The sequence below is a fragment of the Zeus faber genome (assembly GCF_960531495.2).
Source record: "Zeus faber genome assembly, chromosome: 1".
Taxonomy (NCBI): Eukaryota; Metazoa; Chordata; class Actinopteri; order Zeiformes; family Zeidae; genus Zeus; species Zeus faber.
In genome coordinates, this window is record NC_137193.1 from 33,473,866 (window position 1) to 33,489,088 (window position 15,223).

General features: G+C 44.5%; 1 protein-coding gene across 1 annotated transcript; it reads right to left on the reverse strand.

Annotated features, from left to right (window-relative positions):
* Nucleotides 1-92: 92 nt before the first annotated feature.
* Nucleotides 93-14,903, reverse strand: tmem222b (transmembrane protein 222b; the record flags this gene model as incomplete). The annotated part of the gene is made up of 6 exons (XM_080017020.1): nt 93-204; nt 3,223-3,353; nt 3,437-3,533; nt 8,985-9,016; nt 11,974-12,058; nt 14,785-14,903. The coding sequence occupies 6 exons, from the start codon at nt 14,901-14,903 to the stop codon at nt 117-119; spliced, it is 552 nt and encodes a 183-aa protein (XP_079873146.1). The 3' UTR covers nt 93-116.
* Nucleotides 14,904-15,223: the final 320 nt, after the last annotated feature.

The following is a 15,223-nucleotide window of genomic DNA, read 5'->3' on the forward strand; positions in this document are numbered from 1 at the left end:
ACCCCCCTACTCCTCCTCCTCCTCCTCCTCCTCCTCTAGCTGGGAAGGCCAACCCCAAATCAGGCCAACCCCACTTTTGGGCAGGCTTGGGAGGAGGTTCTTCTTCCAGCCCCCGGTCACCGCAGGTTAAGTGTGAGGGCCACTGTCAAGATGACCCCTGTCAGCATCAGGAAAGGCAGCCAGGTCTTCAGGAAGCCGGCGCAGCTGAGCAGGGAAAAACAGATATTTACATTTACATATACATCCCCAAAAGGTATATTTTCAGTGTCACAGCAGCTCACATAAAATAAAAAAATAGGCAATGATAATAAAAATAATAATAAATAAATCGGCAGCTAGCAATACGCAGGGTCCAGTTAGATCATGTTAGGTACCTAGATGCGGGACGTTTGGAGCAGACTGTGGGACTCTCTCCAACTGTGTCAGACTAGACGTCATTGAAAATCTAAGAGAGCTTTTCGTATCACATGTTTTGTAAAATGTAGCAAGAGTTTGTTTTCCGAGATTCCTTGTAATGCAGCCCCGGCTCAAGCTGTCTGTCTAGATGTCGTACGACAGTTTTTCACAAATTTCTGCTCCAAATGTAGATCGATATTGATCAAAATGGGACAAGACGTCTGAAAATCCCAGTTCTAACGACACCTCAACCATGTCTATGTGCACTGCCATTGTCGTGGAAAGCCAAGACTGAAAACAGCCAAGATTAAGAAACCAAAAAAAGAAAAGCCGAGCAATAACAGTCCTGTGGGCTGAACCCCTAAATAGAGCTGCAGGCAGAAATACCCGGGGTCCATGTCAGTCGTGTTCGAAACGAATTACAGTTTTCAGAGTTCCATAAAACACACCATCACTTTGTATATATACCAATTAAAAGCTTTCCAGTTCCCATGGAATGTAGCATCAGTTAGTGCTGTCACTCGTCTTTACATCAGCATTACTACTAAATCGAGTTACAATTTTCAGAGTTTCCCCTGAACGCAGCATCAGCTGATGCAATGACACGGTGAGTCCTGGCGACGCGCAAAATTACTACAAGCCGATACACTTGTTGCGTGTTATTATTTTAATCTAAAAATGACAAGGTGGCTGTCTACTATCTGTCGTCCACACAGTCCTGCCTCATGGTGTCTCTGTGGAAGGAAATCACTTAGTGTGGAAGTTCCCAACAACACGGTTCCATTCAAACGGATTGAGCACTGCATGTCCCTCAGAGGCATTTCATCAGCTTTGAAAATTTTTGGAACTAAAATAAAATGGACACGATTCAGACCCGTTGCTCTGGGGTTGCAATCGAACTCCATGTGTGAGAGCACAAAGACAGAATATTGACTGTTTGTATGTTACCTTTGGCTCGGATGCCGCAAAATAAGCAGGGACACAACATTGCATCGAGCACCGGGTTAGATGCGAACAGAATGGGTTTATTTACAAAAAGGGCAAAGGAGATTAAATATTAAACGAAAAGCCCAGCCGACGCCAAGCAGTTTAGATGATACACACACGCAGTTTGTAACCACTACAGACAGATGGAGTCACCATCACGATGCGTATACACGCCTAGAGCCACGACCTGCACATAACAAATTGTAGAACCTCGGCATATCGCCGATGCACGAACGTTCTGCTACTTTTAGTAGATTTTCATCGGTTTTTAACTAATTCTCGCTCCAAATGATGATCAATATGGATCAAACTTGAATCACGAGATGTCTGAGACGTCCTGGTTCTAACGGGACCTCCACCATGTCCCAGACACTTTTAGCCAGAAAAATACCAAGGAGAATAATAATAATCCCATCAGAGCGATGGAGTAAAAATATAAAAAGGAAATGGCAATATATGGAAAAATGTGAAAATATACAATAAAGCCCATGATAAACCAGAAAGATAAACCGTATGATAAGAAAGAGATAATAAACCCGGTACAGGAGGTGTGTTGTGTGATAATTAAAGAGTCTTCTTCTTAGGTTTAGTACAATAAACCTGGTGATAACCATTGTATGTAGGCCCAGAAAGAAACAAAAATAGAAATAGCAGATAACAGAAACGTACAATGGATGAACTTAGAAAAGTAAAGTTGTGAAAAAAAAACAAGACAAAAAAAAAAAACAACAACCAACAACTGCAACAATGGAAGCGATCATTACGTCGGCAAGCAAATAAAATTGTTACGTAACTAATCCCCCCTGCCACCATGCTCGCTGTAACCATTGCAACCACAGCCAGCCAATGTCACAGTTACTCTTTGCATCCGCCTATTATGGGGTGGTCCTTTTGCAGCTCCTCTGCGGGACTCGAATAGACTCTCAGACATAGACGCAAATTGAATACTTTTCAGGAGCCATATTCTCCCTCTCACGGTGCATCGATCTACACCAGGTTTAAAAAAGTAGTAGAGTAAAGGAGTATTACAAGCGAGACTACAAGACTACGGGGGAGAACTCGATCTCCAGCCCTGCTTATCGAGGGTGCTTCAGCACTAAACTATAAGTCAGTCAAGAAACAATCAGTATGCTTACATGCATACTGTATTTTAATCACTAAAACGCAAATTACTTTCCTGAAAATGGCACCATTTCTTTTTCTTACGCCTGTCCAGGAATTTGACAATTTTTCGCTCTTTCATCTGGGTTTCAACGTCATTCCCACACTGAGGCCGCCTGTCCACAGTTCGCCATGTAAACATGCATTTAATAATTTATTCAAACTAGTCGCAATTCTAATTGAACTACTTGTCAATGTACACTGATATTAAAAACAAGACATTGCTGACATGAAAAACTGAAATTCTTGACATCAGTATTTCAAGTTTGAAGATACAATTTAATTGTTGATGAGATTTGTGTTCATGTTCAATGTTTTTATTCAGAAGAAGCACCATATTTTACAGACAGGCTGAATGTTTCACCGCTTTTTAAATGTGCATATATAACAACAGACATTACTCAATGGAAATGCATGCGTGTTATTGTAAATATAAACATGGCAAAGAAAAACAAAAATAAAACGTGTATCAAAAATACAATGGAAAAAACATGTGGAATATCATGGAATAATCCAAGTCTGACAATCTGGATACGTCCTAGTCTTTATTCGGACCATATAACCAATGTAATGTTTAGCCGACAGGTGAAATATTCTAAATACTGCCTTACTCTGTATAAAACCGCAACTCTGCGCACACTAAAGCGCTGAATATGAAACTGGAACAGGCAGTCGTACCTGACGTGCTTGCCGTGGATGAGGGCAAGCAGGCAAAGCTTGAGCATGTTCCACGAGGTGCTGTTCTCGTAGTGCATCAGATTCAGTGCCATGGCGACGTGCGAGTGACAGTTGTCGCAGCAGAGGTTGTGCTGGGGAAGGGAGAAGGAGAGGAAAAGGAAAGTCAACTGGGTCACGTCTCTCCTGAGTACACACAACGCGGCGGAGGGCTCACCATGCGGTGCTTGTACTCCTCTGAGGCATCGTGCACGGCCGTGTCCCAGGCGTTGGAGCCGCTCGTGTACACCTTGCTCACGTCCAGCATCCAGTACCTGTGTGTGTGAGTGGGGGGGCGGGGGAGGAAGGTTCAGTCTCAACTCCATCGATTTGGAACAAGATTGCACTCTTTTTTCCTAATGCCATGGGCACACTACACGACTTCCAAAGTGGTCAGATCGCTGTACTGTTCACGCGACACAACTTTCTGTCTTGTGATCAGGAATCTTGAAGTCGTTGTGGTTTTCACACGACAGGACTGATCGGCGACAGGGCGTCGCACGTCACAAGATCTTTCATCAGGAGGAATCCCCGACGAGTTTGTTGGGTCTCAAAACTACGTTGTCACGAAAACACACGTGAGAATTGACACCGGAAATGACGCGATACCATGTGTGGGACAGAATTATCAATTTATTATTATATTCTTGGTCTCTGTAATAATTGCAATAAAAGCAGAATTTAAATAAGAAATGTATTAAAAACGTAGAGAAGAAAGGTTAAATAGGTATGTTGTGTGTTTCCGGCTGCTGCTCCGTGCACTCCCGTCTCTCCTTCTCGACCGAGTCCCGAGTCGGTCCCGACACGACCAGATATTAGACCTGCTTGATATCTCGCTGGCGTTGGCGAGCAGTGGGATTGCGTCGTGAGCAGTTCACACCACACGCTCCTCGATCACGAGAGCGTGCTAGGACTTTTTGACGATCTGGGGCTTTGCTTGACAATCTCCAAATTCCCGTCGGCGAGTGGAAAATCAGGCCAGACTCACGTAGTCTGAACTCGGCATAAATAATAATAATTCCCTGTTACCGCCCTGGTACACATAGGTACAAAAAACAAAAAAAAACAAAGAATAAACACTCACACAAATTGGTCAACTTCCATAATGTGAATTTGTTGATGCAGTGCGTATGCTTACCGTTCATTTTTTTCAGGCTTATTGCCATTCTGTTTACTGTTTAATTTTAGGTTTATTTTTTCTATTTGTTTTTGTGCATTTTTTGGTGGCTTATATATAATGTTTTGTCATTCGGGTTATTGTACATTACCAATTTCTATCAGCTTTGTGGTTCACTGCTCGCTTTATTTCATTCGTTTTTGGATATGACCACATTTTTGTCACTCTTATTTTATTTTTATTTATTTATTTTCTATTGTTTTTCTGTCATTTTATTGGTTCCAGATTTTGTTGTTTATCATTAGCTGTACATTTATTGTGAACAGTCAAGCAAGCGTTTTTAATGCATTATATTCAAGATTCAAAAGGTTTATTTGTCATATACATATTTTCATACATATATGCAGCGAAATGTCAATTCAACGCACCCGGTGATTACATACAATATGTTCGAGACTGAACACAATAGCTACCTAAGAATTTCTACTTGACTAACTAATTGATTCCTAAAACGTAGAATAATAAAATAGAAATAGAAAATAGAATAGAATAAAATAACATATATAGAATAAAATAAAATAAAATTAGAATCCAAAGGTAATGCAGAGTGGGGGTACAAAATAAAATAAAGGGAATAGGCTTATGTATATGGGATAGACTTATGTATATGGTATAGGCTATTTATGTATATACAGATATTCTGATGGCACCGGAGGCTCCTTCAGCGATAAGCTGATTCACCCAAAGTGTGGGAAGGAGTGCGACCACAGGTCCTTCCTTCCTGCTGCTGTCAGACTGTATATCCAACAGTGCAGCCAGTAGACCACGTGCGCGCGCGCACGCACGCACGCACGCACGCACACACACACACACAAAAAACACACACCTGTGAAAGAATCCAAGTGCAATTTTTTTATATTAAGTTCAACTCCTGATGTGCAATGTGTCAAGATATGTGCAATACACTTAGGTTCCTATCTATCCTATCTGGTTTCTATTTATGGTGATTTTTTTATTTGTATGTTTCGATATATTTTATATTGTTTATAGTGTGTACTTGATATGCTCTTTATTTTCTGCTGTCCCCTTTTTGCTGCTGGAACAATGTAAATTTCCGTGTTGTGGGACTAATAAAGGTTTATCTTATCTTATATGTGCATTAAAGTGGCATGTGAATAAAGTGAGGTAGTGTGTGTGAGATATACAGCACAGTTATACAACAGTACGGCGCAGCAATACGATAACACCGAATAACCCACAACAGTGACACAGTATGCGGTACAGTATGCTACATACAGTACAGTAGGTAGTGGAGCCTATGTGTGTGGCTCAGTGAGGACCCCTGGTGAGGTCAGCATTGACAGTTCTAATGGCTTGCGGGAAGAAACTCCGTCTCAGTCTCTCTGTTCTCGCTGTGTGACTGCGGAGGCGCTTCCCCGACCGCAATAGCTGGAACAGTCCATTGTTGGGGTTGTGAGGATCCTTCATGATCCTGCGGGCTCTGCTACTACACCTCCTGGTGTATAACTCCTGCAAGGGGGGGAAGGGTAGTTCCAGTGCTACGTTCAGCTGAACGCACCACCCTCTGCAGGGCCCGCCTGTCCTGGGCAGTACAGTTCCCAAACCAGGCAGTGATGTTGCTTGTCAGGATGCTCTCCACCGCTCCACAGTAGAAGGACTTGAGGATCCTCACCGAGACCCGGAATTTCCTCAGCTGCCTGAGGTGGTAAAGACGCTGCCTCGCCTTTCTCACCAGAGTGTCTGTTTGTAAAGTCCATGTTAAGTCCTCTGTGATATGGACTCCCAGGTATTTGAAGCTGCTCACCCTGTCGACAGAAGTCCCATTAATCACCAAGGGCACGTGCGTCCTCGATTGTAATCCACACCTGAAGTCCACAATCAGCTCCTTAGATTTGCTGACGTTCAGGTGGAGGCCAGAGTGACAGGTCAGCCACCTCCTCGCGGTAGGCCTTCTCATCGCCTGATCAGGCCCTCGACAACTGTGTCGTCAGCAATCTTGATGATGGTGTTGGAGCTGGACCTGGCCACGCAGTCATGTGTGTACAGGGAGTACAGTAGGGGGCTGAGGACGCAGCCCTGGGGGGATCCTGCGTTCAGGGTGAGGGAGCTGGACATGTGCTTCCCCACTCTAACCACATGGGTTGGCTGGTGAGGACTGGTGGTGGTGATTGGCTGAGAGGAAGTCCAGGATCCAGGCACACAGCACAGAGTATTCAGTCCGAGCTCCTTCAGCTTGACAGCCAGTCTGGTGGGGACTATGGTATTGAAAGCTGAACTATAATCGATGAACAGCATTCTCACATAGGCCCCCTTCCGGCCATCCAGGTGCGTGAGCGAAGTGTGCAGTATCTGGGAAACTGCGTCATCCGTGGATCTGTTCCGCTGGTATACGAACTGCAACGGGTCCAAGGTGCGGGGGAGGGAGGCACAGATATAATCCTTAAATCAGCCTCTCGAAACACTTCATGACCACCAAGGTGAGGGCCTCCGGACGGTAGTCATTCAGGCAGGCAGGAGAGGCGATCTTCAGGACAGGAATGACGGTGGACCTCTTGAAGCAGCACGGTACCACTGATGCAGCCGGAGACATTGAATAATGTAGTGAGCTCCGGAGCTAGCTGGTTAGCACAGGTCTTCAGTACTCGCCCAGATATGCCATCTGGGCCCGCAGCTTTCCTGGTGGTCGCCCGCATCAGAGCCCTTCTGACCTCATGCACGGACACTGAGAGTGCACGCTCATCCCCAGCGGTGTAACTCCAATTAGCTGGTGAGCTAGCGGTGCTGTTGCCAGACTCAAACCCTGCATAATAGGAGTTCAGTTCGTTGGCTAGGGAGGCATCGACACTGGTGGCTGGGGAGGGGCTGCTCTTGTAGTTTGTTATAGTCTGCAGCCCCTGCCACAGGTGTCTGGTGTCACGTTGCTCCATCTGTAGCTCCACAGTCTCTTTGTACGTCCGTTGAGCGTACTTCACCTTGTCCATATTTCAGGATACAAGACCTTCGTTGTAAGCGGCCGTGCGAGTATTCAGAGCGCAGCGGATGGATTTATTGACCCACAGCTTCTGGTTTGGAAATATCCAAACTTTCACCGTGGGAATGATGCTGTCCGCTAACGTAGCAACGAAGCTCACCGCTACATCAAAACTTGCTGACATCACTTGATTGGAACATGTCCTAGTCGACGTCAGTCAGAGTGTCCTGAAGCGCAGCCTCTGATTGGTCCGTCCACCGCTTCACTTCCCTCGTCACCACCAATTCTCACGCAATCAGAGGCCTGTAAACGGGAACCAGCGAAATTGAGGCGTGATCTGATTTCACGAAAGCAGGGAGCGAGACGGTCTTGTATCCGTTCTTGTACGGTGTGTAGCAATGGTCCAAAGTTCTATCTCCCCTGGTGGCACACGTGATGTGTTGGTGGAAATTAGACAGAACTTTTTTAAGGTTCGCCCTGTTAAAGTCCCCAGTCAACACCACAGCCACGTCGGGATGTTTGTTTTGAAATCCGCACAACACATCATACAGGTCCGACAGTGCTGTGTCGGTGTCCGCTTGCGGTGGAATATAAATGGCTGTAATGATGACTGTACTGAATTCCCGGGGGAGGTAGAATGGACGGCATAAGATTGTCAGCTGTTCCAGGTTCGGCGAGCAGGAGCAGGAGAGAGTCCTGATGTTGTTGGGGTTACACCAGCGGTTGTTTACCATGAGGCAGACGCCTCCACCTTTGGATTTCCACAACTCCGATCTGTCGACGCGGAATAGGGAGAAGGACTGGGGTGGAGGAATGGCTTCATCCGGCATCAGCGGGTTCAGCCATGTCTCCGTCAGGCAGAGGACGTAACAGTTTCTCCTATCCCATTGGAATTTAATCCTTGCTCGAAGTTCATCCATCTTGTTCTCCAGAGACTGAACGTTGGCAAGAAGGATGCTTGGCAGGGGTGGGTGGTAAGGTCCTCATTCTGACCCGAATGCCGCCTCGTTTACCACAGTGCTTTCTCCGTGGGCCCCCTTGTGGAACAGCGGCTCCATTTTTGTTGTTGTTGTTGTTTTTGTTGAGAGTGTTGGCGTGTAAAATTTCAATCGGCCACTCTCGTTCCACGGATTAAAAGTCCCAAAGATTTTCTTTCAGGGAACTTTTTATATCCACAAGTGCATCGCGGCCGAAAGAAATTACTGCCGATGCTTTTTTGGCGGACATTATGATCAAAAACGGAAAAAAATACTAAAATGTGCGAAGTCGACCAGAACGCCACTATTTTCTGCTTTTATTTTTATTCCATTACTTTATTATTATTGATGTAAGCAGTGGCAGCACTGCAATTATGTATGTATCCTACATACATACATACATACATACATACATACATACATACATACATACATACATACATACAATAAACTGTATATCTATAAGGCATAATTATAATAATGATGATCTCAGCCTTGACTGAAAGGAAACAAGCTTGTGTAATGACTATTGCACCCTGGAGATTTGAAGTATTGTTGTGCACTGAAGGAAAACAAACAAACAAGCAAATCGGTAAAAACGTTAAAAATTGTAATAGCTTCAAGCTTTTCATTAACTTACTTTGTCGGTCTCCCAAAGGCCATGTTGTCTTCCTGCAACAAAGAAAATATATTAATTATTAACTAATGGATGCGAGACATAAGTGATTCTAGATATAACAAACGTTTATGCTATTTTTGCAGCAACAATATCAATGATGTATTTCAGTAACGACAACATCTACGGTACTTGGTAAATAGTCTTTCCTCTTTTACCAAGGGACAAACAAAACATCCTGTTTTACTGCCTGGTTTTTGAAGCCAAACCAGACATGACAAAGAGGGGGCATTCAATTTAAACAGGGGCCAGGGTTTTAGAAAGGTAAACACATGAACTTTTACAGCCAGGGTTTGTCTGGACCACACAACAAAGCAGCACATTAACATAGACAGGGTCACAATTTGAGGTGACAAAGAGTGTCTCCCAGCATGGCCCAAGCCTGGTTTATAGTCGCTGCAGCCGTAGTGTCGTTTAGCGTCTGAGCCATAAATGAGGTTATTGTGTCGCTCTCTACGCGATTTTGCGCAAGAGCACGCACCTCCAAATTATTGGAGTGTGGTGTGGAAAAAGTATGAAGAAGTACGAAATAAAATGGATAATATAGACAACATCACTGTTGAGGTTTCCCCACTCCCCCTCAAAAAGCAACAAAAGACAGCATTAAAAACACTTGCAATGGAGAAGTGTTTTTTGCATTTTACCAACTGGGTTTGGTAAAAGCGTATGCTTTGGGCTTTTTTGGGAAAGTGATGGAAAAGGTAAGTCAATGTGTGCTCATCCTTTCCCTCTTTTGCCGTAGTTATGTAGATCATTTTCATGGCATGTCCAGTAAAGCTATGAACAGAATTATTGGCCTATCTTTTTAAAAACTGTCCATGAGAATACTCAATACATCTGATTGGGACTTACAAGGCATTTTAATTATGTGAATATTATTAATTTATTTTGGATAGTCCCAATGAAAATGAGCGGGGGACCCAACAGGACTAGACATAATACGACAATCAGGTGTGGCAACACTTCCATCATTTGCAAGTAGCTTTTTTCACTATGCTAATTAACTCATTAAAAGAGTAATTAATTTAGTAATTAACAAATGAAAATACAACAAGTTACTTGATGAATCACCATTCAACTTGGGACTCTAATTGCATTTAATGTCAATCAAACTGTTGACATGAATGAAAATCTTCAATGTTGGGATATTGATATTTATTGGGATAAAGGTCCAAATACTGACACCAACTTTTGGAAATAGATTCTGTGGTTACTTTGTGGAGGGAAAAAAAGAAGAACTTTTTGACTTACTGCAAACAACTTCTAACACAGTAAAAAAAAAAAAAAGACTGTGGTAGTTTTATTTTATAGCATTTTCTTTTATCTTTTAAATGCAAATAAAAAAAATAGCCTCTCTCTCAGTTTTATTTTGACGAAACAATCCCATTGTTAATTAAAAAAAAACCTGCCAAATTAAGGTATGCTCATTAAAAGCCATTTTATAGTTGAAGTAAGGGAATACTAGTCCCTTTATTGATCATTTACAGACTCATACCACAGTCTCTTTTTTCTTACATGCTTTTTTGAGATTTTTTATTTATTTTTTGGTTTAAATAAGCAATCAAAGTGAATGGAGAGAAGGAAACCACAATGTCCTTCTTTTCCACATGACAACCACAAATGCTACCGGTAAAAGTGAGTGGCATTGCATATGGACTTAAAGTATGTCGAGGTTAGCAACATGCAGTCACGTATTCTTTCTGCAAAACGTCTATCGCTTTAAGAATCCTCATCAAATGTCTCACAGGGCATGAAAAGGTTAAGCACTTTGAGCTTCAAGGCTCTGTTATACACCTTTCCCGCTGTGTCAAAAACCCAGTAACATTCTCTGACATCCACAATTTGTGACCAGTGGGAAAGAAAAAAAACCTGGGTCTCAGTTCCGGGTAAAATGACAGTAGACACGGGTTTGAATGGGCTCCACCTCTGATCAGCTCTGATGTGAACCGGATGCCCGGGTCGACGCAATTTTGGCTGCTTTACCGGCGTGATGCAACGCTCGTTGAAATTCCGGACTTAGCCGTATAAATAGACAGGAATATCCAGGTATCATGCCATCATTTCATATCCCACTGAGAATCCAAAATCAAAATCAGAAGTTATTGACTTTCTTTCGGCATGGGGGGGCCGTGAAATGTTGTGAGTGTGGGGATCGCACCGTGGGGAACACTGCGGAGAACCCCCACGCGCCCCCCGGGCTCCCAGTCAGTTGCTCATCACCATAAGCCGGTCCCCGCTTGCCGCTGATGAAGTATCGATGCATGCACCGAGTGAGTGCACACTGGCAGCATGGAGTATCCGTGCGCGGGTGTATACTGGCAGCATTCTTCTACTGTACTGTTGGGTCGTTCATGAATGAACCAATTCTTTTGGACGGCTCAAAATCCTTTTGTTTTTTCCCCCCAAATTATACAGTTTTATGCCGCTGTTTGTATAAGTTGCTGCCTTCTCTACTCTTTTGTTCCCAATCACATCGGAAACATGACACGCCCCTTGTACTCTAACCCAAGAGTTGGTTTAGAGTAGCACTTTGCCGAGTACAGGTGGTTTTTGATGAGACCCCGCATTGCAGAAGTCCCAATAAAAAAGAGCGGGGGACCAAATGGAGCCAGGTTATGTTGAGACTGTATATGAAATAGGAAGCACTTTAGGTGTTCAAATAATGTTTTGAGGAAAGGGGTAGAAACCCCAGGCTATTCCACGATACAATATAATTGTTTTTTTCAAGGACAAGAATTTATCAGCGGGTAGAATTGCTGCTTCAACTTAAAACTGATTTATCCAAAACACTTAGAGCTATTTTCGCTATTCATTTGATTGACGTTTGTGCAAATCGATTCATATTTCCTCCTTTTAAATTGGCTCATCAATCAAAAACCATTGTAGAGAGCGTGAAAATGTTTCCTGAAATGAATAACGTGAGTATGTTTCCAGAACTGCGCTCATTACTCACTGAGACAAAGTAAGGCCCAGCAAAGTCCCGGATGACACCGGTGGAAGTGCAGATTCCCATGTGTCCAATGAATGGAAGCAGCCATCTGAAAAAGCATACACAACACCACCTCTATTATGTAACGCAAAACTAAGGGCGGGGGTTTACCCTAAACCCTCACCACAATTAACACATCCTACATCCACTGTCTACATACATTTTATATTTAAGCAAATGGCAAACACAGTCTGGATGCTTGTAAACAGATGGTAGCAGAAAGGTAAAAGCTTCCACAAGAAAAGCCAATTTAGTATACTTGTAAATTATATTTGTAAATTTACATTGTGTCATGTTAAATCTGCAAGCAATAGTTTAATAGTTAATATTTTCGTATAAAGAATGCTTTTCTAGTCTCTCTAGTCGTATATTCCTTTCCGTAATAATGCTGCATTCGATTCAAGTCAGAACTCGGTAAAAACCCAATCCCATAGAGAGGTGGAAAAGAACAGTCAGTTAAGTCTTAATTCCAATAATTTAACAGAGCCTCGGGAATAAACATGGGTTTTTAAATTATTTGAAAACAAAACACGAAAACACAAACAGCTGTGATACGGTGTAATTTTGGCTATAGCCTCACGTTAGCTTTTTTTACTTCTGCTGATTGCATTTTTGCTTCGAAAATCATAAAAGTCGAGTTCATTTTTGAAGATTATCTTGCAGAACAAAACGTGTCGGCATCATAAACATTTGTTTGCCACAGGGCTTGCTCACTACACGTCTATGACCGAGTTCTGTGTGCGTGTGTGTGCTGTGTGCTGTGTGTGTGTTTTCAAGATCGAAGAGGTTTATTACACCTACATATACATACTTTCATACATATATGCAGTGAAATGTAACGCAACGCATCTGGTGATAACACACAATATGTCCGAGGGAAAAAATCTCTTTCTAAAAGACCAACTAACTGACTCCTAAAACCTAATACAGTAAGTCGAATACTTATAGAATAAAAATAAAATACAATAAAATAAAATGGGATAGATAGAGGGAATATGCGTATGTATATGGAATAGGATCTCGGACCCCATGTATATGGAATAGGATCTCGGATCTCGGATTGTCTCGCTGACATATCCACATGGATGAAGGATTATCATCTTCAACTAAATCTGGCGAAAACGGAACTGCTGGTCTTCCCGGCCAAACAAGGTATTTATCACAACATTGACATTAAAATCGACTCTATCTCTTGTTCCTACCAAGGCTGCAAGGAATCTTGGTGTCATTATTGATGACCAACTGACATTCTCGGACCATGTTGCCGCCGTCTCCCGGTCCTGCCGCTTCGCACTACTCAACATCCGAAAAGTCAGGCCGTACCTGACCCAATATGCCACTCAACTGCTGGTACAAACCTTGGTGATGTCCCGTCTCGACTACTGCAACGCCCTCTTAACAGGCTTGCCGGCCTGTGCGGTGAAGCCACTGCAGATGATACAGAATGCGGCGGCGCGACTGGTGTTCAACCAGCCAAAGAGGGCACATGTCACTCCGCTGCTCATGGAGCTCCACTGGTGACCTGTAGCCGCCCGCATCAAGTTCAAGTCTCTTATGCTGGCCTACAGAGTGATTGCTGGGAATGCTCCCGCCTACTTAAAGTGCTCTTGTAAGAGCACATGTTACCCCCCGGATGCTGCGCTCGTCAAATGAGCGTCGCCTGGCTCTGCCGGCCGTACAGCCACGGCAATCCAGGTTATTCTCATTTGTAGTTCCACGTTGGTGGAACGAGCTGCCAAAAATGACCAGAGCGGGGACCTCCCTCTCTGTCTTTAAGAGGCACTTGAAGACCCAGCTCTTCAGAGGGTACCTCCTGTCCTAACCTACAATTACTTAGCACCACCTTGCAGTGTTTATTGTTACACGAATGTTGTTGTTACACTAAGCTCTGTCGCAATGTAGCTTGAATGTTATTCTCCCTTGTAAGTCGCTTTGGATAAAAGCGTCTGCTAAATGACTAAATGTAAATGTGGAATAGGCAATTGTGTATATACAGATAGGTGCATCAGAGTGGCATGTTGTGTCGTGAGAGTTGTTTGTTCTGCGCCGCGTTGCCCTGGTACGAAATACACCTCACGAATAAAGCTGGACGTGACTTAGTTTCTGCAATAACCCAAAATCCAATGGAGAAAGCCCTTCGGTTTTCCGGACGAGGGAACCGGGGAGACGCTCGCTTCCGGGTTGGCCTCCAACACCACGTCACCCCTGCGGCACGCGATAAACCGAGGCTCGACGGAGGAGCCACGGCCACGTGACAACACAGTGCGTGACGTCGGCGGGCTACCGTTTCTACCGCTAGTGTCCGAAAAGAAGCGGCGACAGCTCGCGTTCCGTGGCTCGATTGCAGGTTCGTTTTCCACCGGTGTCGGACACTCGGTTGGAGAGGAAGGAGGGAGGGAGGGAGGGAGGGAGGGAGGGAGGGAGGGGACGCGGATCCCGGACGCCAATTCTCGGCTCTTATTTGCACCCAACGTTCACTGGGAGCGACGGGAGCTTGTGTCGCGGCGAATCGCAACCACGGGCAGTGCTTTGTGGTTGGGATTTAACCGCGCACACACACACACACACACACACACACACCAGACCCGTTGTTACGACAAAACAAAAGAGAGAGAGAGAGAGAGAGAGACTGCCTCCGTTTTGAGGGACGGAGCATCACGTCACAACACATCACAACACAACACAACACAACTCAGCAGCAGCTACGGGCTAGCACCGAGGCTAGCTGGCCGCCATGCCACTCGGGGTGAAAGTGTGCGAGCTGCGACCACTCACGACAGCACGGGGATCGGGGTCCACACGATGCAGTACGGGTAGCGGCTGGTGTCGGGGTCAATTTTCTCGAACGCTATGTGATAGTTCTTCATGGCGTCCGTGTCACCCACATCCGCCATCGCCAGCTGCGGGGGAGGGGGAGGAATGAACTTCATTCGTCCTCACTTCCTTGCTGCGAGAGTCGTCGTCCCCCCCCCACCCCCACCCTGACAGCGAGCTCCAGCTTCCGGGGTGTCCGGCAGGTCAGCCCCGGAGGGAGTGTGGAGCGCGACGGGGACGGACGGAGCTGTACCGTCAGGCTACAGATCCTTATGGACCAGTGTTCGCACCAGGTCCTTGAGGCGCTTCAAGATTCAAGATTTGTATTCGTCACATACATATACATACTTTCATACATACATGCAGTGAAATGTAATGCAACGCACCCGGTGATAACACA